General features: G+C 42.5%; 1 protein-coding gene across 4 annotated transcripts in view; it reads left to right on the top strand.

Annotated features, from left to right (window-relative positions):
* The first annotated feature begins 2,563 nt into the window (after positions 1–2,563).
* The window catches only part of ANO6 (anoctamin 6), a 166,237-nt gene continuing 146,122 nt past the window's right edge, over positions 2,564–22,678 (top strand). For all 4 annotated transcript variants that reach the window (XM_073327998.2, XM_073327997.2, XM_073327996.2 and 1 more), the window contains exon 1: positions 2,564–2,805. In XM_073327998.2, coding sequence (XP_073184099.1) covers positions 2,733–2,805 — 73 coding nt within the window. In that variant the 5' untranslated portion in view covers positions 2,564–2,732. The remainder of the gene's footprint in view (positions 2,806–22,678) is intronic.

The following is a 22,678-nucleotide window of genomic DNA, read 5'->3' as shown; positions in this document are numbered from 1 at the left end:
CAGCTGCCCCACTTACCCCACCCTGGTTACAGCCCTGCCCTAGGGTGGTTCAGGTTGGGTCCTGCCCAGTACACAATCCAGTGGCAGCTCCTGTGCTGTGGGGCGGGCTGGGCTTGGTTCTCCACTCTGGGAATTGCAACCTCTGTGGTTACAGTGCCACTCAGGTTTCCCCTGACTGGACCAAATTTGTGTGAGTGGAATTGTGACCCAGCTCATGGGTAGGGTCCTACCAAATTCACAGCCATGAAAAATGCTTCACGGACCATGAAATCTGGTCTCCCCCCATGAAATCTGGTCTCATGTGCTTTTACCCTATACTATATATTTCACAGGGCAGACTAGTGTTTCTTAAATGGGGGGTTCTGACCCAAAAGGGAGTTGCATGGAGGTTGCAAGGTTATTTTAGGGGAGGTCACAGTACTGCCACCCTTACTTCTGCACTGCCTTGAGAGCTGGGTGGCTGGAGAGCGGTGGCTGTTGGCCAGGTGCCAAGCTCTGAAGGCAGCGCCCCAGCAGCAGCAGCGCAGCAGTAACTGGCAATGCCATGCTTGCTTCTGCACTGCTGCTGCCAGCTCTGCCTTTGGAGCAGGGCTCCCAGCCAGCAGCCACAGCTCTCCCACTGCCCAGCTCTGAAGGCAGCACTACCCCCAGCAACAGAGCAGAAGTAGGGGTAGCAGTACCACAACCCCCCCCCCCACAGTAACCTTGCGACCCCTTCTCCCCCCCCCCCACACTCCTTTTTGGTCAGAATCCCTAAAATTACAACATTATGAAATTTCATGATTTCAGCTATTTAATTATCAGATTTACAATTTTTAATCCTATGACCATGAAATTAACCAAAATGGACCATGAATTTTGGTAGGGCCCTACTCATGGGGGTTGCAGTGCCACTCACTCAGATTTGGCCTACCTGGGCTCTCCTCGTCATGACTGTGGGGCCAAACCAGAGTGGCCCTGGGCCCCTGGAGGTGGCAGTGCCTGGAGCAGGGAGGTCAGCCCAGCCAGGGCCATGGGACAAGAGCTGCCACATGACCCTTTGAAACATTCAGGTGATCCAATTTTGGGTCCCAACCCACAGTTGAGAAACCCTCCACTAGAGCTTTTGGCAGCATAGTTATGTTGGCTTTGGGTGTGTTTGTTTTCACACTCCTAGCCAACACAGCTGTGCTGGTAAAACTTTGTACTCACTTGCCACACACTGTCTCCATGTAGTCAAGTACTTAGAATGACCACACTTCAAAGCCGCCATAGCCAGAGTGACTGGATTAGCAGATGGGTTGTTGTAACTTGAGCTTTTGCACCCCTGCAGCATTTACTAGTTTCAGCATCAGCAGCACTGGACCTTCAGCACACATATCCTGACATAGTGGCCAGTTAGCTCAAGTTTAAAGCACTAAAGCCAGAGATTTGTGTGTCAACAGGAGTTGAGTTAGGAGCAAAACCTCAGTTCTGGCTTGAGCTAACAAGGCAGTGAAGACAAGCCCCATAATCTTTCTTTTGGGGGGGGAGGACTTGGTCTTCAGTGGTACAGCACCTAGCACAACAGGACCTGGATTCTGACTTGGACCTCTGTTTGCTTCTCTAATAGACATAAGGAATACTTATACCTAATGACAGGTTTCAGAGTAACAGCTGTGTTAGTCTGTATTCGCAAAAAGAAAAGGAGTACTTGTGGCACCTTAGAGACTAACCAATTTATTTGAGCATAAGCTTTCGTGAGCTATAGCTCGCTTCAGCAGATGCATACTGTGGAAAGTGTAGAAGATCTTACTGTATACACACAAAGCATGTGTGTATATATAGTAAGATCTTCTAAACTTTCCACAGTATGCATGGGATGAAGTGAGCTGTAGCTCAGGAAAGCTCATACCTAATGGGAATCTGATCAATTTCAGCATAGGCCACAATCTAGTTAAAAAAAAAAACCACCCCAGTCTTTAGTACAGTGGTAATGGTTGGAGGGTGGGCATGTATGTGGCGGGTCGCAATTAGCAACTACTTAGAAACTGGCCACCTTTGCTCTTACTTTCCCAAAGCAGGGCCTGAAACTGTAAGCACCCCATGGCCGTTGTCCTGGCTACCACTTTGAAAACAACCCGTAAACATCCACCTCAGGAAGGAAGAGCGGGCTGATCCTGTGCGGGCTGATCCCGTGCGGGCACAGGTTAACTTCTCTGCTGCCTGCGGCTGGGCTCACAACCCAGACCTTCCCTTCCCCCTCAGCCAGCGGTGGGATAAACCCTGGGCGCCTAGAAACACGTGCCCTGCGGCGGTCGGAGTCAGTGCTCGGGCTCTGGAAGCTGGGAGGCGTCTCTGCTTTGGCAGGGGTGGGAAGGGAGAAGGTGTCAAACTCTGGCTCTCTGGGCGTTGCACAGAAAGGGGAGGATGGGCTCGTCACTCCTTCCCCTTCTGCTGGCCTGTCTGTCAGGGCAACGAGAGCCCCGTCTCTCCCCCCCCCCCCCCGCCCTTGAGTGACGCTCGCGAGGAGGGTGGAGGTTGCAGCCCTGCCCGCACTTGGCTCTGTACGAGTCTAGCCTCCCCAGGCGTCCGCCCCGCCCCGCCCCGCCCCGAGCTCGCTGCTGCGCGGCCGGGACTTCGCCGGCGGAGCTCGGGGCAGCTGCCGGGCAGGGCTCGGCGTCGCGCCAGACCCCGCTCCAGGGAAGGGGGCGAACTTGTGTGCGAGGCCGAGTCGGCACAAAGGAGGGAGGGGGGACAAAACTTGCGGGAGGATGACAGTGGAGAACCAGGACGTGCTGCTGGAAGTGGAGGAGGAGGAGGAGGAGGAAGAGGATGGGGAGGTTGGTAAGTAAGAGTTTGATCACGGCTGGCTGGGAGCGAGATGAAGAGCCGGCACCTTAGAAATAGAAGGGGGAGTCCTGGAGCTAAGTGCTGACACGTGGAGGGGGTCGCGGTGGAGAGGGTGTGATAGCCCCGACCCCACACCTCAGGAAGGGAGGAAGCGCCCCTTACTTGGGATTAATTTTAGGAGAGTGGTTTCGACTCTCCTTCTGGGGAGGAGGAGGGGCGAGGATCGTACTGTGTGAGGGCTTCAGTCGCACGTGGGGATTTTTGATTTCGCTTATTGAAACTCTCCGTTTGCCAGCCCTGCTGCGCACCTGAGAAGGTTTCTCTCGCAGCGTGCTCTTTCAGTTCACGTGGAAAGCTAAACCCCTTGGCGGTTCTTTTTGGCTCTGAACTGCTTGAAGAGCTGAGGCCAAAGAGATGCCTGAGGCTGGAGTTCATGTGCTTATATTTAGACGCCCACGTTTGAAAATGCGGCCCCGAGATTTTACTGGAATGAATGAAGCTGCCCCTGCAGTGAGCGTGTGAATGTGGGTGAGAGGCAGAAAGATACCTGGTTTACATGTGCAGTTGTGAGTGAATTGCAGAGTTTAGTTTTATGATCTGCTTTTGTTCTGCAAGTTTCAAGTGCAAGGTCTGGGACTTCTCCAGATAATGGTGAGATAGAAAATGCTGTGAATTTGTCAGCACAAGTGATGCATGTAGAAATGGGTTGTCTTCCACAGTTAGCCTGAAAATCTTTCCTCCTTTCATGTGAAAGACAATATTGAGCTACTTTAGTGTGCATAAATATATAGAAAATTTTACCCATAAACTGGCCTGTTTTTGAAGAGAAAAAGGAACTCAGTTTGATGTCACAGGGGAAGCACTTTACAGTAACCATGAGGATGTAGCTAGGATCCCAGATCATAGAGCCTGTTTTGGAGGAAGGTGGGGGTGAGATTGGCCCAGTACCTTTAGATAATGAAAAGAATTCAGTTTCCATGACACACACAGGATCCCCTGAAGCTGATCTGGCCCATGCTATTGGCATACCTGTTCTGAGAAAGCAGATTGCTCACTTGCCTTGCCAGGCTTAAGTGCCTTAAGGGGGTGGGGAAGCAATGAGCAAAGCAGGGAGAAGACTGGCCCAACGGAGAATGACTTTTCACTGGAACATGTATACTCCCAATAGTTAAATGACTGGAGAATGTTATGTCCATTAGGATTATATACTAGTTTCTGTACCAACAGCAACTCCTCAGAGCCATTACTTCTGTATTTAATATTGGAGTGAATTCTGTCAGAGTATCTCCCTTCCAGACTACATACATAATGGACTAGATCTTCTGCTGGTGTAAACTGATGTGGTTTCATTCGCTTCCATGGCGATACATTGATTTACACCAGCTGAGGATATGGTCCTATGTTTTTGGATGATAATACCCATGGCATCCAGAAGCCTCTTGTTTCTACATAAGTTGATTTAAAAAAACAAAATGCAGCCCGCTGACATGTGTTATCTTTGTCAGTGGTACATGCCAATGGAAGAGATTGGGTATCAGATATTATCCTGGATTCATCAAAGGGAGAGTAAGCAGATTTCTATATGTTAAGTTTTAACATAAATAGGATTTCTGTTTACTAATATTCAAAAGCTAATGAGTAGTTCTAATGCCAATTAAACAGTGTTGATATTTTCAGAACATTGGGATTGGATTTTTGTATTTGTAGAAAATAGCAAAAATGAAGATACTAGCACTGTTTGATACTCATGAAGGCATAGTTGTCTGTAAACACTCACTCTTGTGAAGTGCCACTAAAACTAAAGCATGTTACTAGCTTCTTGGGGTTTATTATGAGTTCAGTACAAAACTGCACAGATTTTGGCCCTGATCCAAAGTTCATTGAAATCAGTGGGAATTTTTCCACTGACTTCAATGGACTTTGAATCCGGCCCTTAGGGAGTATGTGCATAATACTAAAGGGAAGAATGCAAAACTAGTTTTCCACTTGGTGTGACCCAAAGTAACACAGTTTTACTCCACTCCCCCCCATGAATGGGTGGATCAGCACTGGAATTTTATAATCACTTCATGACTTTTGCTTTCCATTCTGTCCCTCAGAGAACAACTCAATTGTTTTCTGTTCAGGGATGTATATCAGCTCTGGATCTGGGCTGGGTTCAGCTCCCAAAGCCAGCTATCATGGGTTACGTACTTGCAGGATACACCAGTTTGGAACAACAAAGATATTTTGGAAATTTAACTACAAAGTGGGCAGGGGTGATCTCATAAGTTGTTACACAGAGAAATTCCATCACAGAGTTCTGCTGAAACTGTTATGCAGTCTTGTAAAGTGCATGCTCTGTTAATACATGAATATTCAGGTCACATGTCTGAGGTTTTTTACAGGAACTGTAGAGCTACGAAAGCTTATGCTCAAATTTTATTTTCTAAGGTGCCACAAGGACTCCTTGTTTTTTATGGAGAGGATGTTTACCATGAAATATTTCAGAGTAACAGCCGTGTTAGTCGTATTCGCAAAAAGAAAAAGAGTACTTGTGGCACCTTAGAGACTAACCAATTTATTTGAGCATAAGCTTTCGTGAGCTACAGCTCACTTCATTTGATGCATACTGTGGAAAGTGTAGAAGATCTTTTTATACACACAAAGCATGAAAAATATCTCCCCCCACCCCACTCTCCTGCTGGTAATAGCTTATCTAAAGTGACCACTCTCCTTACAATGTGTATGATAATCAAGGTGGGCCATTTCCAGCACAAATCCAGGATTTAACAAGAATGTCTGGGTGGGGGGTAGGAAAAAACAAGGGGAAATAGGTTACCTTGCCTAATGACTTAGCCACTCCCAGTCTCTATTCAAGCCTAAGTTAATTGTATCCAATTTGCAAATGAATTCCAATTCAACAGTTTCTCGCTGGAGTCTGGATTTGAAGTTTTTTTTGTTGTAATATCGCAACTTTCATGTCTGTAATCATGTGACCAGAGAGATTGAAGTGTTCTCCGACTGGTTTATGAATGTTATAATTCTTGACATCTGATTTGTGTCCATTTATTCTTTTACGCAGAGACTGTCCAGTTTGACCAATGTACATGGCAGAGGGGCATTGCTGGCATATGATGGCATATATCACATTGGTGGATGTGCAGGTGAACGAGCCTCTGATAGTGTGGCTGATGTTGTTAGGCCCTATGATGGTGTCCCCTGAATAGATATGTGGACACAGTTGGCAACGGGCTTTGTTGCAAGGATAGGTTCCTGGGTTAGTGGTTCTGTTGTGCGGTATGTGGTTGCCGGTGAGTATTTGCTTCAGGTTGGGGGGCTGTCTGTAGGCAAGGACTGGCCTGTCTCCCAAGATTTGTGAGAGTGTTGGGTCATCCTTCAGGATAGGTTGTAGATCCTTAATAATGTATTGGAGGGGTTTTAGTTGGGGGCTGAAGGTGACGGCTAGTGGCGTTCTGTTATTTTCTTTGTTAGGCCTGTCCTGTAGTAGGTGACTTCTGGGAACTCTTCTGGCTCTATCAATCTGTTTCTTCACTTCTGCGGGTGGGTATTGTAGTTGTAAGAATGCTTGATAGAGATCTTGTAGGTGTTTGTCTCTGTCTGAGGGGTTGGAGCAAATGCGGTTGTATCGCAGAGCTTGGCTGTAGACGATGGATCGTGTGGTGTGGTCAGGGTGAAAGCTGGAGGCATGTAGGTAGGAATAGCGGTCAGTAGTTTTCCGGTATAGGGTGGTGTTTATGTGACCATCATTTATTAGCACTGTAGTGTCCAGGAAGTGGATCTCTTGTGTGGACTGGACCAGGCTGAGGTTGATGGTGCGATGGAAATTGTTGAAATCATGGTGGAATTCCTCAGGGGCTTCTTTTCTATGGGTCCAAATGATGAAGATGTCATCAATATAGCGCAAGTAGAGTAGGGGCTTTAGGGGATGAGAGCTGAGGAAGCGTTGTTCTAAGTCAGCCATAAAAACGTTGGCATACTGTGGGGCCATGCGGGTACCCATAGCAGTGCCGCTGATCTGATTGTCCCCAAATGTAAAATAGTTATGGGTAAGGACAAAGTCACAAAGTTCAGCCACCAGGTTAGCCGTGACATTATCGGGGATAATAAACTGCTAGTCAGAGAAGTTAGCAGTTCACATGTTTGCCTCCAGCCTTATCACACAAGTGTGCACGTGCATTTACCAAAAAAGCAGCCCCTGATATATATTAGTATTAAACGGGCCTTCTCTTGAAATTTGTAGTCATGCAATACTCCCATTGAGTCAGTGGGAGTTTTGGCTGAGTAAGGACTGCAGGGTCTAGCCCTCTGGTTGGGCTTATAGCAAGTTGGAAGGATATTTTTGCAGTGCATGGACATCTCTATATTTTAGAGGCAAATTGTTTGCAAAGGGAGAGTTATATTTGTGACATCGGTTTGTTTCTGAAGCTTCTAGATACTGGGCGTAAGTGGTGGAATGGGAATTGAAGTGTGGTTACTGCAGGAGCTAAAATTCCAAAAACAATTTTCTCTCTAGAAACCATCTTGAATGATTTACTATGGACAGCTCTGCAAAATGTTGTGTTCTTTTGCTAGTGCCAGACCACATATTGCATCTAAATTGGTTTGTATGTATGTGTGGGGATTTCCTAAATTTCTGTGTTCTCCCTAGAGGAAATGTAAAAGGCAATTTTCACAAATGGAAGAGCCATTCAGCACAGCATCCTTGTCACTTGCCTGGGGTAGTTTGCTGCAGTCTCAGGCAGTTTGTTTTTAGTTTTGCTCTATTCTAGGTGTACTTGTGTGTGTTTGGCAATAAATAGGTCGTCTTCATGACAATGCCTTTTACTAGTCGCTCATTAGCCCCTCTTTCTCTCCCTACTGATTTTCTTTTCTGAATTTTAGTTTGGGTATCCTTTCTCTGCAGATACACTCAATTCACTGTTCAGCCTGTCTGCCTGCCTCAATCTCATCAACTCCCAAATCTGCCAAAACAACCTTAGGTTCGTCCTAGCCAAAACTGATATCCAATTGATAAGGAAAGCATTATTGGCCAAAACTCCAACATCTCATCTCCTGCCGACTCAAATCAAACAGTTGCCCCCTCTTTGAGAACCTAGGTTTATTAACCTGTACACTAACCTCTCATCTATCTGGTCTTGAAAATGTGCTGCTATGACCACTGAAACATCTTTTGCAGGATGCTGCTTTGCACCGTACAGGTGAACCAATCCGTATCTCTTTCTGCTAATGCCTGCCAGGTACTATACCTCTTCTTTTTTAAAAAAGATTTCATATTTGACCCAGTTGTTTGTCTGTCTTAAATTTTTCGTAGCTCTTAAGCCACTGTTTCTAGTTAGTTCTCCCTACTCCATCCTGAACAGATGTCCTTAATGGTGCTGCCTCTTAAATTCATCACCAATCTTCAGCGGCTTCCTCCCCATTTCTGAATCCAGCACATTTCTCTCCTTCAAGATCCCCTGTAGATCCTAACTTCTTTTTATGTTTTGTTCAGCATCCAGCACAGTGGAGCTCCTATCATAACTGACCATCTGGATGCTACTGTCGTACAAATACAGAAGAATAATTATAGTGATTCTTTACCTCATTACCTTTGCTTTTAATTCTGCCCTCCCCAGAGGGTGCACTAATTATTTTCTCAGACTACTCAATGCTTCCTATTTCCCACCCATTCTCATTCTTCTTCTTTTGCTATTCAAAATCTCACAATACCCTACATAAGTAAGTACATTTAGAGCACAATAAATTGTTTTCTAAATAATTTACTTACATAAAATATTGTGTACACGCTATGATGTTCTGTAATGCACGCCACTACTTGGGCCTGAATGATACTGTAGAAAGATAAATCATATATGTATGTGCCAAATTCTCCAATCAGTAAAAGAATATGTCAATTGTCAGGAGATTTCCTGACCTACCAAACTATAACTAACTTTCTGCTATAGTTTACTGCAAGCCACACAGTTGGTGGAATATTTCAAATTGGTCTACTCTGCACTAGGTGCTGGTGCTGGTATTAGACTCAGTGACCTAATGCATCTGGTCTTTTAACAAAGGCTACATCATTTTCAGTTTTATTTTCATGTGGAGATATTTTCCCTCTGGGATTTACATATTGGATATGAATCCCTACAGTACAAAACATTGTCTGTTCTGCGCCACTCCTGTCACTTCTGTTATTCTTCAGTTGTTTCTCTGTTTAGTAATCTAACTAAAAATTAATTAAGGTACATCTCAGCCTTCATTTTGAAGCGCACTACAGGCTGAATGTCTGTTGCAGAATAATTGGAGATGGATCAGCAGGGCAATTTGGTTTGCTGTTCAGCCAAAACATATTAGGCTGAGCATATGCATAGAAGGGTTAGTATGCAACTTGCTCTGCTCTGCTATTTATTGTTATACTAGGCTCATGCTGGAATACTAAATGAAGTGACTGGCTGGCACAAAGCAGTGACAACCACCAAAAAAGAAATCAAATAGAAGAAAAATCCTTTTTTTTCACTGCAGCTACAGGAATTGCTTTCATACTTTTTATATTGCAGCTTTGGTACTCTTTCAGTATTTGGGAGAGCAAGATTCTGGAGATAATGCCAGAACCATTCAGTATGACAATAGTTCTGTTGCTGTTTCCACAGGCAGTTTTTCTACAAACTTTGTCAAAAGATTGAGAGAAACTTGTTGACAGGGACTGAATCTGAAAAACACAAATTCTTAGGTTAGTTTTAGATTTAACTTGCATACTTTGCATTTATCTAGCATCTTTCATGTGAGAATCTCTCAGGTGGGTAAGTACTATCTCTGATCTGCAGATGGGGAAACTAAGGAAAAGAGAAATGAAGGTCTCACCCAGTGCCACATAGTAAAGTGGAAGAGGTGGATTTAGAATTCATGAGTTTCTGGTCCCCATGTTCACTGCCTCTCTAGCATATGAAGACGGACAGACAGTTGGATTTCATTTTTTTAAAATATATTTGTGTTAAGTGGAATTTCTTGCCCATACACAGACAAATATGGTGGGAATTCAGAAATTTTGGAGTGCAGTTTTTATTTATTATTGTAATAGCGTAGTACCTAGGAGCCCTAGTCATCAACTAGGAGGACCCTGTTGTGCTAGGTACTGTACAAACACAGAACAACGATCATCCCTGTAAATATCCCTGTAAATTGTTAATTATTGCTCATGTTCTCTGCCTGCTTCTCCTTCTACACATCTTAGACTTTGGTTTACATGCATCTCTTCTTCCCCTCTTCCTTCTACCATCTTACTCTGTCCCCATTTTACTTTCACTTACTACACAGCATCCCAGCAACAAAATAGAATAGAATGTGATCATGCCCGAACTCCCACACATGAATGCTACCTCACTTTTTTTTTAAATAGTTTTTATTTTCCCACAAATCTTCTAAAACACATGTAGATGGGAATATACATTTGTAACTAGAACATAAATATTGTTTTGCAGTAACTGTAATTTACAATCTCTGGAGGATGTCGGAACATTTAAGAAACAAAAAGGAATCTAGAGTCTGGCAAACTTTAGGAATTTGCAAGACCTTCTTTCTGAATGACAAAGCCTTTCCACCTTTCCAGCAGAATGACCTTCCCTCTGTTGTAAATACCACCAACACCCCTCTATCTGCAAAAAAACCCAAGAAAAACAAACTAAACAAATCCAAAAATCACCAAACAAAAAATAATCCCTACCCTAAATAGAGTATATTCTATGAAATCCATTAAGGACTTCACTATTCCCAGCCTATGTCTCATGGAAGGCCCTCGGATATTATGGAAAGGGACAGCGGAATAAAACCTTAGGATGAATAACAGGGGTTAGTAGCCATGAAATAGTTAACCCAGTTAATACAAGGCTTTATGTTATACGTTTAATGTTATACAGAAGAAAAGGGGCTGGACCCTACAAGTGAATGCTTCCAAGGGACTCGGGGACTGCAGTGCACCTTGTGAGAACCATTGAGTCTATGATGGATTTGGAATGCTTGTCTGATCTTGGCAGTGTTTTAATATTAGTCACTCATATATATGTCAGTAATTAGATGCTATTAGTCCTAGTTTCATGGAGTGTTGGTCCTCTGGGAAAACACTACTACGAGATAGTAAAATGTTGAGTGAGATTCTTTAAGATTCTCCAACTTAAATAAGTGAAAGAGTGGGAAGGATTTTGGCAGTTCTGTACCCTCTTTAGTGTACTGATCAGTACCAGGGGTTTAAAGAATTTGTATTCTATAAAAATCTATTGAAATAAAAAAACCTTTCACATATTCATAGATGTTAAGGCCAGAAAGGGACCATTATAATCATCTAGTCCGATCACCTGAATGACACATGCCATAGAATTTCACCAGGCAACTTCTACATCTAGCCCATATCTTTCTTTGATCTATAGCATATCTCAAGTCTTAATTTAAAGACTTTAAGTGATGGAAAATCCACCATTTCTCTAGATAAATTATTTCAATTGTAACCCTCATTGTTAAACATTTACACCACATTTCCAGTCTGACTTTGTCTAGCTTCAGCTTCCAATAATTGAATCTTGTTGTTTGACTGCCAGATCAGAGCCCTCTATTAAATATCATCTCTTCATGTACACTTACAGACAATGATGAGTCATCTCTTAACCATCTCTTGGAAAAATTCATTAGATCAAGTTTCTTAAGTTTTTCCCACTCTTAAGAGAGATGTTCCGGACCTCAAAATCATTCTTGTAGCTCTTTTCTGAACTTTCTCCTATTCATTGACATCCTTTTTGAAGTACGGACACCAAAACTGAATACTGGATTCCAGTAATGGTCTTAAAATAACACCACCTTAAATATCGAAGAATAGCATTTGTTCTCTTAGCCACTATGTCGGAGCTCATGGTCAGCTGATATACACCATAACCCCCTAAGCCCTGGCTCTCCAAAATACACTCCCTGATCTTGTAAGTGAAGTTATTTTACTGGGTCCTGTGTATATCACTTTGTATTCAGCAGTATTAAAATGCATTCTGTTCAAATGAGCCCATGCAATCCAGATCACTCTTTAGAACTGATCTGTCATTTACCATTTAACTAGTTTGTGTTATTTGCTAACTCTACCAGCAATTATTTTATGTTTTCTTATGTGCCTGTGATATTTATTAAATATGTATATCACAATGGCTTCCTTAAAAGTTTAACTTATTTAACACAATCCACGAGGGTTTTTTTAAAGACAAAACATCTCTCAGAATTTGCTGCTGAATATGCCAGAGGTGGTAGAGTTTTTTCTGTCATTATTATTCACAAAAAAAAGTTTCCAGTTTCACTATTTGCCCCAAGCACCTAACTGGCTAAAACTAAGGTGGCCAGATAGCAAATGTGAAAAATTGGGACAGAAGATGGGGAATAATAGGTGTCTATATGAGAAAAAGCCCTGATTATCAGGACTGTCCCTATAAAATCGGGACATCTGGTCATCCTAGCTAAAACAGAACTGAAGTAAAATAACCAAGCTTTTCTCAGCTCTGATTCATAAAGAAAACTTACCATAATAGGCAGTTAAAAACAACCAGGCCTGTTTAATACAATATATCATGTCTGAGGTGCAAAGCTATACAACCATTGGCCAAATATTCCGTAATGATTCAATTATGGAAATTAACATCAAAGAACTTATGCTGTGTATTGATACACTAGCATTAGCTATTTTGCAACTAAAGCATTGTATCAAAACCCATGAAGAAAGTCCAGATTTCAGAAGACTGTTAACAAGGATAAAATTCCTAACTCCAAAAAGGCCACCTCAAAGGACCTGATCTCCATATCGTATAACAGTGTTTCTAAACCAGTGGGTCATGAACCAGAAGGGGATGGGAAAAGGCAATAAAGGGGGTTGCGAGGTATTGGAAATTTTAGTACAATCTGAAACAAAGAAAAACTAACTCCCCCGCTCCCTGCACCCTCTTGCCTCTGAAAGTCTAGTAGTCTCTGTCAACCTCTTGCAAAAACATACAGAAATTATACAGACCTATCATTGATACTCTTTAGTATTTTTTATAGTAAATATAAGGGCTGTGAACGTTTTTCACTTTGAATAAGGGGTCACCAACGTCAAAATGTTAAGAAACATAGGTATAACAAATTGTTACTGAGGTATCTAGAATATAAGAATACCTTTATAGAAAAATGAGGAAAGGATCTGAAATAAATCACCCTGGAGTATTGTGTCCAGTTTTGGGAGCCACATTTCAGGAAAGATGCAACAAAAATGGTTAAAGGTCTAGAAAACCTTTATGAGGGAAGATTGGGAAAAAATAGGGTTTGTTCAGTCTGGAGAAGAGACATAACAGTTTTCAAGTACATAAAATGTTGATACACGGAGGAGGGAGAAAAATTGTTCTCCTTAACCTCTGAGGCCAGGACAAGAAGCAATGGGCTTGGGTTGCAGTAAGGACAGTTTAGGTTGGACATTAGGAAAAACTTCCCAGCTGTCAGGGTGGTTAAGCACTGGAATAAATTGCCTACAGAGGTTGTGGAATCTCCATCGTTGGAGATTTTTAAGAGCAGGTGTAAAGGCTGATTTCCCCACTCTGCCACTTCGAGTGCAGAAGGTGGGGGCCCGCAAGGATTCTAAAAATTAATACTGGCCACTCCAGGCTTGTACTAAACTCCCAAGGTTACAGCTTTTCTCTGACCTTGGATGGGTAGATGTTGCCACCACCCAAGTGCAAAACCCCTTTGAGGACCCAGGAAGGCGCACTTGGGAATCCTTCCTGTGGGGTACCCTCAAGCCCTTTCATCACCTCCCTGCCCCCTCTCCCCCAGGGGAGAGCTGAGAAAGAAAACAAAGGAAATCAGCTGTTGCTACCAGCTAATTAAACAACATGTGCACAAACCTCTTAGGACACACACATCCAATCCTGTTTTTAAAAAAGGTAAATTTTATTAAAAATAAAGAGAGAAAATACATCTGGAAACTCAGGCTACTGCTAGATTTAAAAAAAACAAAAACAAAAAAACACTTACAAAGATTAAGCATCAAGAATAACATTCTTGAGGTCCAGCTTAAAGGTTACAAGCAAAACAAAAGCATTTGGGGTTAGCCCAGAAGAATCCACAAGCCATAAAAAGAGAAACCTAATCACATCTTCCTAGACATTTCCTGATCTACTTACCTATCTGGGATTTCAAATGAGTAGTTTCTAGATATGATACCGATGATTTTTCAAACCTGGCCCCAAGTTTCTCACGGCATAGTTGTTCTGTGTCCCTACCCCCTTCATTTATCACAGAAGGTTAGATAAACACCTGTCAGAGAGGGTCAAGATAATACTTAGTCCTGCCAAGAGTGCAGGAGACTGGACTAGATGACCTCCCGAGGTCCCCTCCAGTTTTATGATTGGGGAAAATATCTGGAGGAAGGACTCATCTAGTTATGTAACCATTAAGAAAAATTATTAGCCTTTATGAATGGTACCTTATTTCATATAAAATGTATTTAAAGAGTTATTAATAGAGCTGGGCAAAACTTGACTGTAACTTGGCCGCTGCCTCCTGAGTGCTCTCTTGTGCCCAAAGGTCACTCTGCAGCATCCTGCCTCTGTTTTCCCCCCTTCACAGCCCTTTTAGAATGGCATAATGGCTTCCCTCTGGGTTAATACCACCCCTGCCTGGTACTGGTTTAATAACAGTAACAGTTCAAAACAATCCTCAGTTTCCCAAAATAACCACAATATATGAACATGTGTTCTTGTTTAGCTCTGGCATCTTATATCATAACCGGAGTTCTTTTCTGTCCCGCTCTGTTCTCTCAGCCAGCCTTCCCAGCTCTTCCTAACTAGAGCTCAGCTTTCCGGCTCTGGCCTCCCAGTGCAAAGCCAGGCAGAGTTTCCCCCAGGAGCCTCCCACTCACTGGACTCCAAACTCTCCTGATGTCAGGGTCTTTCCTGTAGGAGCCTCTCATCTCCTGAAAAAAGAAAAGGAGTACTTGGGGCACCTTAGAGACTAACAAATTTATTTGAGCATAACCTTTCGTGAGCTACAGCTCACTTCATCGGATGCATCCCATGAAGTGAGCTGTAGCTCACAAAAGGTTATGCTCAAATAAATTTGTTAGTCTCTAAGGTGCCCCAAGTACTCCTTTTCTTTTTGCGGATACAGACTAACATGGCTGCTACTCTGAAACCTGTCATCTCCTGAACTTCCTCCCACTTCTCTTTATCACTAAGTCACTTGATCTTTCCCAGTAGTGCCTCATTAGTTATCAGAGTTGGCTAGCCACAGGCCCTCCAGCCTTTTAAGAGGCAAGACACTCTGTTACATAGACAAATGGTTTTTCATAAAAAAATGCATTTTTCAGAGCCAAAAACTTTTGGCCAAATTTGGATTGAATTTGTCTAATAGTTTTGGTTGGGAGGAGAGAGGGAGTTGAAACTAAATGTTTCAATTTTTTTAATCAAACCAATATTTTTATTTCAAATTTAGCCTATTTTAAAAAACCCCCACAAAGGGTGAAAAACAGCCAAATCAAAACCAGAGTGTCGTCCCTCTCCCCCCCCCCCCCCCCGCCAATTGATTTGGTTTGAATCGAACTGGATTTTCTTTTGGATTTTTCGATTTGGTTCTTGAACCAAAATACCCCATTATTTGCTGAGCTCTAGTCATAAGTACTGAAAAGGATGTGGAAGAATAGGGACCTTCCTGCATTATGATGGGAACGCCTTAAGGCAATAGTCTTTTGGAGGAAAATAACAAATAGAACTTTCAAGACATCTGAAGTTCGGCTACCCACAGAATCCAAAGTGGCTCTATTACTTTAGAGATTATTGATTTGAGGAAGGACCCACTGATAAGACAATTACCTGATGTGAGATTAGCTTGTTTTTGGACAAGGACAGATCCCCTAACGTCAGTGACGTGGAGAAATAAAGTACGGGAAGCCCATTTAATAGAAAAATGACAGCCTTATATCAGGATCAAGTAGATTTTATAATGTGTGGTGACCATTTTTGGAATTTGAACAAAATCTATGCACAGATTATGATAAGAGGTTGACCAAACACCAATGGATCTTTTAAAAGCAACAGATACAGGTTATGAAGAAGGTTTATTAATATAGGCATGGAAAGGTCAGGTATGTTAATGACAAAATAATTTTTTTCTTTTTAAGGACACCATTCTTGTTAAAGTACATCGTACATCTTAAAGTACATCCTTTAAACCACTTCATCCTAACATTTCTTGGCACCCAGGCCTTGTAATTTCATAGAAAATGATGTATTGGATGCTGTGGATTCAAATGGTCTGGTTTGCAACTACAGATGTGCCAAACTCCAGAGGGTAACTAACCCCAACCCTGAGGTTTCTAATACCACATTTTAAAAAACAAGAACTAACCATTGAGCTGTGTGTAAGAGCATTTGCCAACAGCAAATGCAACTGGCCTTGCACTGATTTCCCATTTTTCCTCTTTGCACAGACAGCTGGAAGAATTTTATTTGGTTGTTTGGATTTGGCAGTTTGAGATGACTTACTCTGTATTCAATAAAAAGAAAAGGAGTACTTGTCGCACCTTAGAGACTAACAAATTTATTAGAGCATAAGCTTTCGTGAGAGTGCGCTGTAGCTCACGAAAGCTTATGCTCTAATAAATTTGTTAGTCTTTAAGGTGCCACAAGTACTCCTTTTCTTTTTACGGATACAGACGAACACGGCTGCTACTCTGAAACCTGTCTGTATTCAATGGGAGAGAAGACGGGGGGGGGGGGGGGGGGGAGAGAGGAGGAGCACCATGAAACAAGCCTGGCCTAGCAGGAGCAGGTCAGGAAAAGGGTTGTCTGTTCCACTGTGAAATAGTTAAGTGTACGCTAGAGAAACTAAGCATGCTGTACTTGATATAAGAAAAAACATTTTCTAAACAGTGTAGAAGACATTAAGACTAAGACTATAAAGACTCTGCAGGTGTTCGTTTTAACAAGACATGAATTTAATAGCATGTGAACATAACTAGGAAGCATGGAGGGTTTGTTTGTTGTTTTTATATTGAGAGTGCAAGAGTCAGAAGAGAAGAATTGTGGGAGGCTCAGTGCAATTGCTGAGCTTTGTAACCTAAAGTAATGAAAAACAGAACTTCATTTTCTGTGCTGTAGTCATTGCTTCACTATGTGTCTTTGGCATCGTCCTTTGTAACAACTATGAAGTGTTGGTCTACAGTTTTTGTACTATTAAACAGATTCTTGACCCACAAGCATTTAATAGACCTAAAATAAGAAACAGTTCCTATGGTAATGCCCCTGAGATCACTTGTACCTACAGTCGTATTCTGCCAGGTTTGATATCCAAATTCAGCATGCAGCCGTGTAGAACTGAAAGAACTTGTCTCAGTGAATGTTGTGTGTGACAATCAGTATTCTGATCTGTTGATAGAACTAATATACATATGAGGTCACTGTTAAGGTTTTGCATTAGAGTGCAAGTTTGATGGAGCTGGGGTTCGTGTTGCTTTTGGGTGTCTGTTGGAGATGGAAATGACACACTGGAGTGTTTTATTGACAGAGTTGTAAGCCTTATGAAGGCAGAAAGGAGTCTGTTCTCCCAGCTTTTTATGGTCGTACTTTTAAAGATTTGTGTGGGTGGGTTGTGTCCTCCTGCAAACATAAGTCACTAAATATAGTTTTTGTTTGTCAGTTAATTTAAGGGCTTGTCTAAACAGCAGGGTAATGGACCCTGCTGGAGGTGATTTCTAAAGCACACGGACATGTTGCGCATTAATTGGTTTGTGTAGACCCTGCTGATGCGCACTAAAGGTTCCCTAGTGAGCTTTAATGTAATGCTGTTTCAAACAGTACTATGTTAAAGTGTGCTAGGGAACCTTTAGCGTGCACCGGTAGGGTCTATATGGGTCAATTAATGTGCAATGTTATGGGCATGGTTAGAAATCACATCCTTGCAGTGTGCAGTGCTTCTCCGTGTAGACAAGTCCTAGGTAAAACAAATATTTGCCTGTAGAATCCTTCATTGGGTTCATGCTTTAACTCAAGCATCTCTCATTTCCATAAAGAAAAGGAGTACTTGTGGCACCTTAGAGACTAACCAATTTATTTGAGCATGAGCTTTCGTGAGATTCTGCTCCAGTCCAGGATAGGTATATTGGCATTTTCTTGGAGAATTATATGAACTGAAATACATTTCCGCTTGCTAAGATAGTAGAGCTGTGCTTTCTTTCAGTGCTGAGCACTGCACAGCTGGTGGAGAGAACAATGTGCCTCCCTGCTCCCCTTGTGGCGTTCAGGAGTGAAATCTTGGCCTCACTCAAGTCAATTACAAAACTCCCATTAACATCAGTAACACCAGGATTTCATTCCAGGGCTCATGGAACAGTCCCTACTCCGCAGAATCCAAGGTAATAGCAGAAATGGTGCTGTAGAGGAAGCTGCCCTCCTCCATACTCTGTAGATGGAGTACCGCCCACATGTGGATCAGGAACTATGATTGTATCCCTTGTCTGTACCTACAGCAATACTGTGTCCAACAGTGGAGAACGCAGCTTGTGTAAAGTTTCTCCTTTATAATGCTGTCAGTTCTAAACCTTATTGATATAAATGTCCTATTTGCTCCACTAAAGTCTTTGTGCAGCAATTAAACTATTAAAGTGCATAATACTATTTAATCAGAAGGGGGTCATGAAAAGGCCAGAGGCTAGTGGTTTTGTCTGCAGTAGTAGATCTATTAGTTAAGTTTGCGTGTCATGTTTGTACAGGGGTAAAATTCAAACCAGTTAAACTGGCCTTTTATCAGGAAAATCTAGGAAGACTAAATGGTTTAGAGAGACACGCTTATGCTGTGTGTTCATATCTTTAGTTATTACACATCCAGATTGGGAAATTAACAAAAATGTATTAAAGCGTAAATTGACAATTTTAAACGGTGTAGTTACAAGTGTGCTGAAGCATAAACGTTCTTTAATTGATTTCATGCCTCATGTGGTTGAAATTGCAGCTCACTTTCAAAATATTGTAAGAAGGCTGAATAAGAACAAACCCCTCCATTTAGCATTTACATTAAATACTTTCCATCTAAACCATTAATTACTATTCTTTTTTTTTTTTTTTTAAATAACTGAAAAGCCAAGGTTTGTAGTGACTGCCACCAGTTGTGGGGTATGTTTTTCTTTTACACTTTCTGTTCCTTTCAATTTTGTGTGGAGAGATTTTCTCCCTTTGCCATGTTAATCTGGTCAATCAAGTTCTTCAGGATTTTTTTAAAATGTAGTTCACCATGGGACATTAAATATTTACATAATACAGCACTTAATTCAGAACAAACTCCCAATCCGCCATTCAGGTACTCCTAAGCACTTGGGTGTTTTGTTGTTCCCAAGAGTGTTCACGGAATGCAAAAGTATTTCAAATGCTAATGTGGATAAAGAGCAGCAGCAGAAGTGCTGTCACAGCTCTCTGTAGATGGCACAAATAATTACACATAGTGAATGAATTCATAAAAGTGGCAACTTGCTCATGGGTAATTCATGGGCCAAGAATGACTCTTGCCCCTTGTAATAGTTACATCATCTAGTCAGGGAACAGAAACAATACCATGTGACTTAGGGGATACTGCAGTGTGCATAGTGAATACAGGTACTTCTAGCGAGCTAATTACAGTCATGTTTGTAATACAAAATAAAAATCACTTGTTATGTCTGTGGATAATTCAAGAATAAGAAGACTATAGTCATAGCATAAATTATTTGCAAGAAATATGAATTGCTCTAGGTTTACTTGTGAAGATGGGGGATAATGACATTTAACCAAGCAATCAAGACAGTTAGAGTGCTGTAATATTCCTAGAGTTTTACTAGTTTATTAACATGATAGGACTAAAATTATGATCTGTTTCTGTGTCTCTCTGTGGCTTTTTAAGTGGAATAATTGGCAGAATTCTTAAAGGTGTGTGTGAATAAGGATCAGGTCAAAGAATAAATCTAACTGAGGGTCTGATTCCCCAAACCTTAGTCATACGAGTAGTCCCATTGACATCAAAAGGAATAGGACTGCTCATGTGAGTAAGGACTACTTGTTACCAGGTTTGCAGAACCAATCCCTTAAAGATACTTCATCCCTCACTCTCACAGATCTTGGGAGACAGACCAGTCCTCGCTTACAGATAGCCCCCCAACCTGAAGCAAATACTCTCCAGCAACCACACAACAAAAAGAAAAGGAGTACTAGTGGCACCTTAGAGACTAACCAATTTATTTGAGCATAAGCTTTCGTGAGCTACAGCTCACTTCATCGGATGCATTCAGTGGAAAATACAGTGAGGAGATTTATATACACAGAGAACATAAAAAAATTAGTGTTATCATACACACTGTAAGGAGAGTGATCACTTAAGATGAGCTATTACCAGCGGGGGGGAGGGGGGAAGAAAACCTTTTGTAGTGATAATCAAGTGATATAATGATATATGGGATAGCTCAGTTTAGCATTGGCCTGCTAAACCCAGGGTTGTGAGTTCAATCCTTGAGGGGGCTGGTTAGGGATCTGGGGCAAAAATTGGGGGATTGGTCCTGCTTTGAACAAGGGGGTTGGACTAGATGACCTCCTGAGGTCCCTTCCAACCCTGATATTCTATGATTCTAAGGTGGGCCATTTCCAGCAGTTAACAGGAACCTCTGAGGAACGGTGGGGGTGCGGGTGGGGAAATAAACATGGGAAAATAGTTTTACTTTGCGTAATGACACATCCACTCCCAGTCTCTATTCAAGCCTAAGTTAATTGTATCCAGTTTGCAAATTAATTCCAATTCAGCAGTCTCTCGTTGGACTCTATTTTTGAAGTCTTTTTGTTATAATATTGCGACCTTTAGGTCTGTAATCGAGTGACCAGAGAGATTGAAGTGTTCTCCGACTGGTTTATGAATGTTATAATTCTTGACATCTGATTTGTGTCCATTTATTCTTTTACGTAGAGACTGTCCAGTTTGACCAATGTACATGGCAGAGGGGCATTGCTGGCATATGACGGCATATATCACATTGGTAGATGTGCAGGTGAAAGAGCCTCTGATAGTGTGGCTGATGTGATTAGGCCCTATGATGGTGTCCCCTGAATAGATATGCGGACACAGTTGGCAACGGGCTTTGTTGCAAGGATAGGTTCCTGGGTTAGTGGTTCTGGTGTGTGGTTGCTGGTGAGTATTTGCTTTAGGTTGGGGGGCTGTCTGTATGCCCAAGATTTGTGAGAGTGATGGGTCATCCTTCAGGATAGGTTGTAGATCCTTGATGATGCGTTGGAGAGGTTTTAGTTGGGGGCTGAAGGTGATGGCTAGTGGCGTTCTGTTGTTATCTTTGTTGGGCCTGTCCTGTAGTAGGTGACTTCTGGGTACTCTTCTGGCTGTGTCAGTTTGTTTCTTCACTTCTGCGGGTGGATATTGTAGTTGTAAGAATGCTTGATAGAGATCTTGTAGGTGTTTGTCTCTGTCTGAGGGGTTGGAGCAAATGCGGTTGTATTGCAGAGCTTGGCTGTAGACGATGGATCGTGTGGTGTGGTCAGGGTGAAAGCTGGAGGCATGTAGGTAGGAATAGCGGTCAGTAGGTTTCCGGTATAGGGTGGTGTTTATGTGACCATCATTTATTAGCACCGTAGTGTCCAGGAAGTGGATCTCTTGTGTAGACTGGTCCAGGCTGAGGTTGATGGTGGGATGGAAATTGTTGAAATCATGGTGGAATTCCTCAAGGTCTTCTTTTCCAAATGGTCCAAATGATGAAGGTGTCATCAATATAGCGCAAGTAGAGTAGGGGCATTAGGGGTCGAGAGCTGAGGAAGCGTTGTTCTAAGTCAGCCATAAAAATGTTGGCATACTGTGGGGCCATGCGGGTACCCATAGCAGTGCTGCTGATTTGAAGGTATACATTGTCCCCAAATGTGAAATAGTTATGGGCGAGGACAAAGTCACAAAGTTCAGTCACCAGGTTTGCCATGACATTATCGGGGATACTATTCCTGATGGCTTGTAGTCCATCTTTGTGTGGAATGTTGGTGTAGAGGGCTTCTACATCCATAGTGGCGAGGATGGTGTTTTCAGGAAGATCACTGATGGATTGTAATTTCCTCAGGAAGTCAGTGGTGTCTCGAAGATAGCTGGGAGTGCTGGTAGCGTAGGGCCTGAGGAGGGAGTCTACATAGCCAGCCAGTCCTGCTGTCAGGGTGCCAATGCCTGAGATGATGGGGCGTCCAGGATTTCCAGGTTATGGATCTTGGGTAGCAGATAGAATGCCCCAGGTCGGAGTTCCAGGGGTGTGTCTGTGAGGATTTGTTCTTGTGCTTTTTCAGGGAGTTTTTTGAACAAATGCTGTAGTTTCTTTTGGTAACCCTCAGTGGGATCAGAGGGTAATGGCTTGTAGAAAGTGGTGTTGGAGAGCTGCCTAGCAGCCTCTTGTTCGTATTCCGACCTATTCATGATGACGACAGCACCTCTTTTTTCAGTCTTTTTGATTATGATGTCAGAGTTGTTTCTGAGGCTGTGGATGGCATTGTGTTCTGCACGGCTGAGGTTATGGGTCAAGTGATGCTGCTTTTCCACAGTTTCAGCCCGTGCATGTCGGCGGAAGCACTCTATGTAGAAGTCCAGTCTGTTGTTTCGACCTTCAGGAGGAGTCCATCTAGAATCCTTCTTTTTGTAGTGTTGGTAGGAAGGTCTCTGTGGATTAGTATGTTGTTCAGAGGTGTGTTGGAAATATTCCTTGAGTCGGAGACATGAAAAATAGGATTCTAGGTCACCACAGAACTGTATCATGTTCATGGGGGTGGAGGGGCAGAAGGACAGGCCTCGAGATAGGACAGATTCTTCTGCTGGGCTAAGAGTATAGTTGGATAGATTG

The sequence above is a fragment of the Lepidochelys kempii genome, chromosome 1, assembly GCF_965140285.1.
Source record: "Lepidochelys kempii isolate rLepKem1 chromosome 1, rLepKem1.hap1, whole genome shotgun sequence".
Classification (NCBI taxonomy): Eukaryota; Metazoa; Chordata; order Testudines; family Cheloniidae; genus Lepidochelys; species Lepidochelys kempii.
This window is presented reverse-complemented; position numbering and strand designations above follow the sequence as displayed.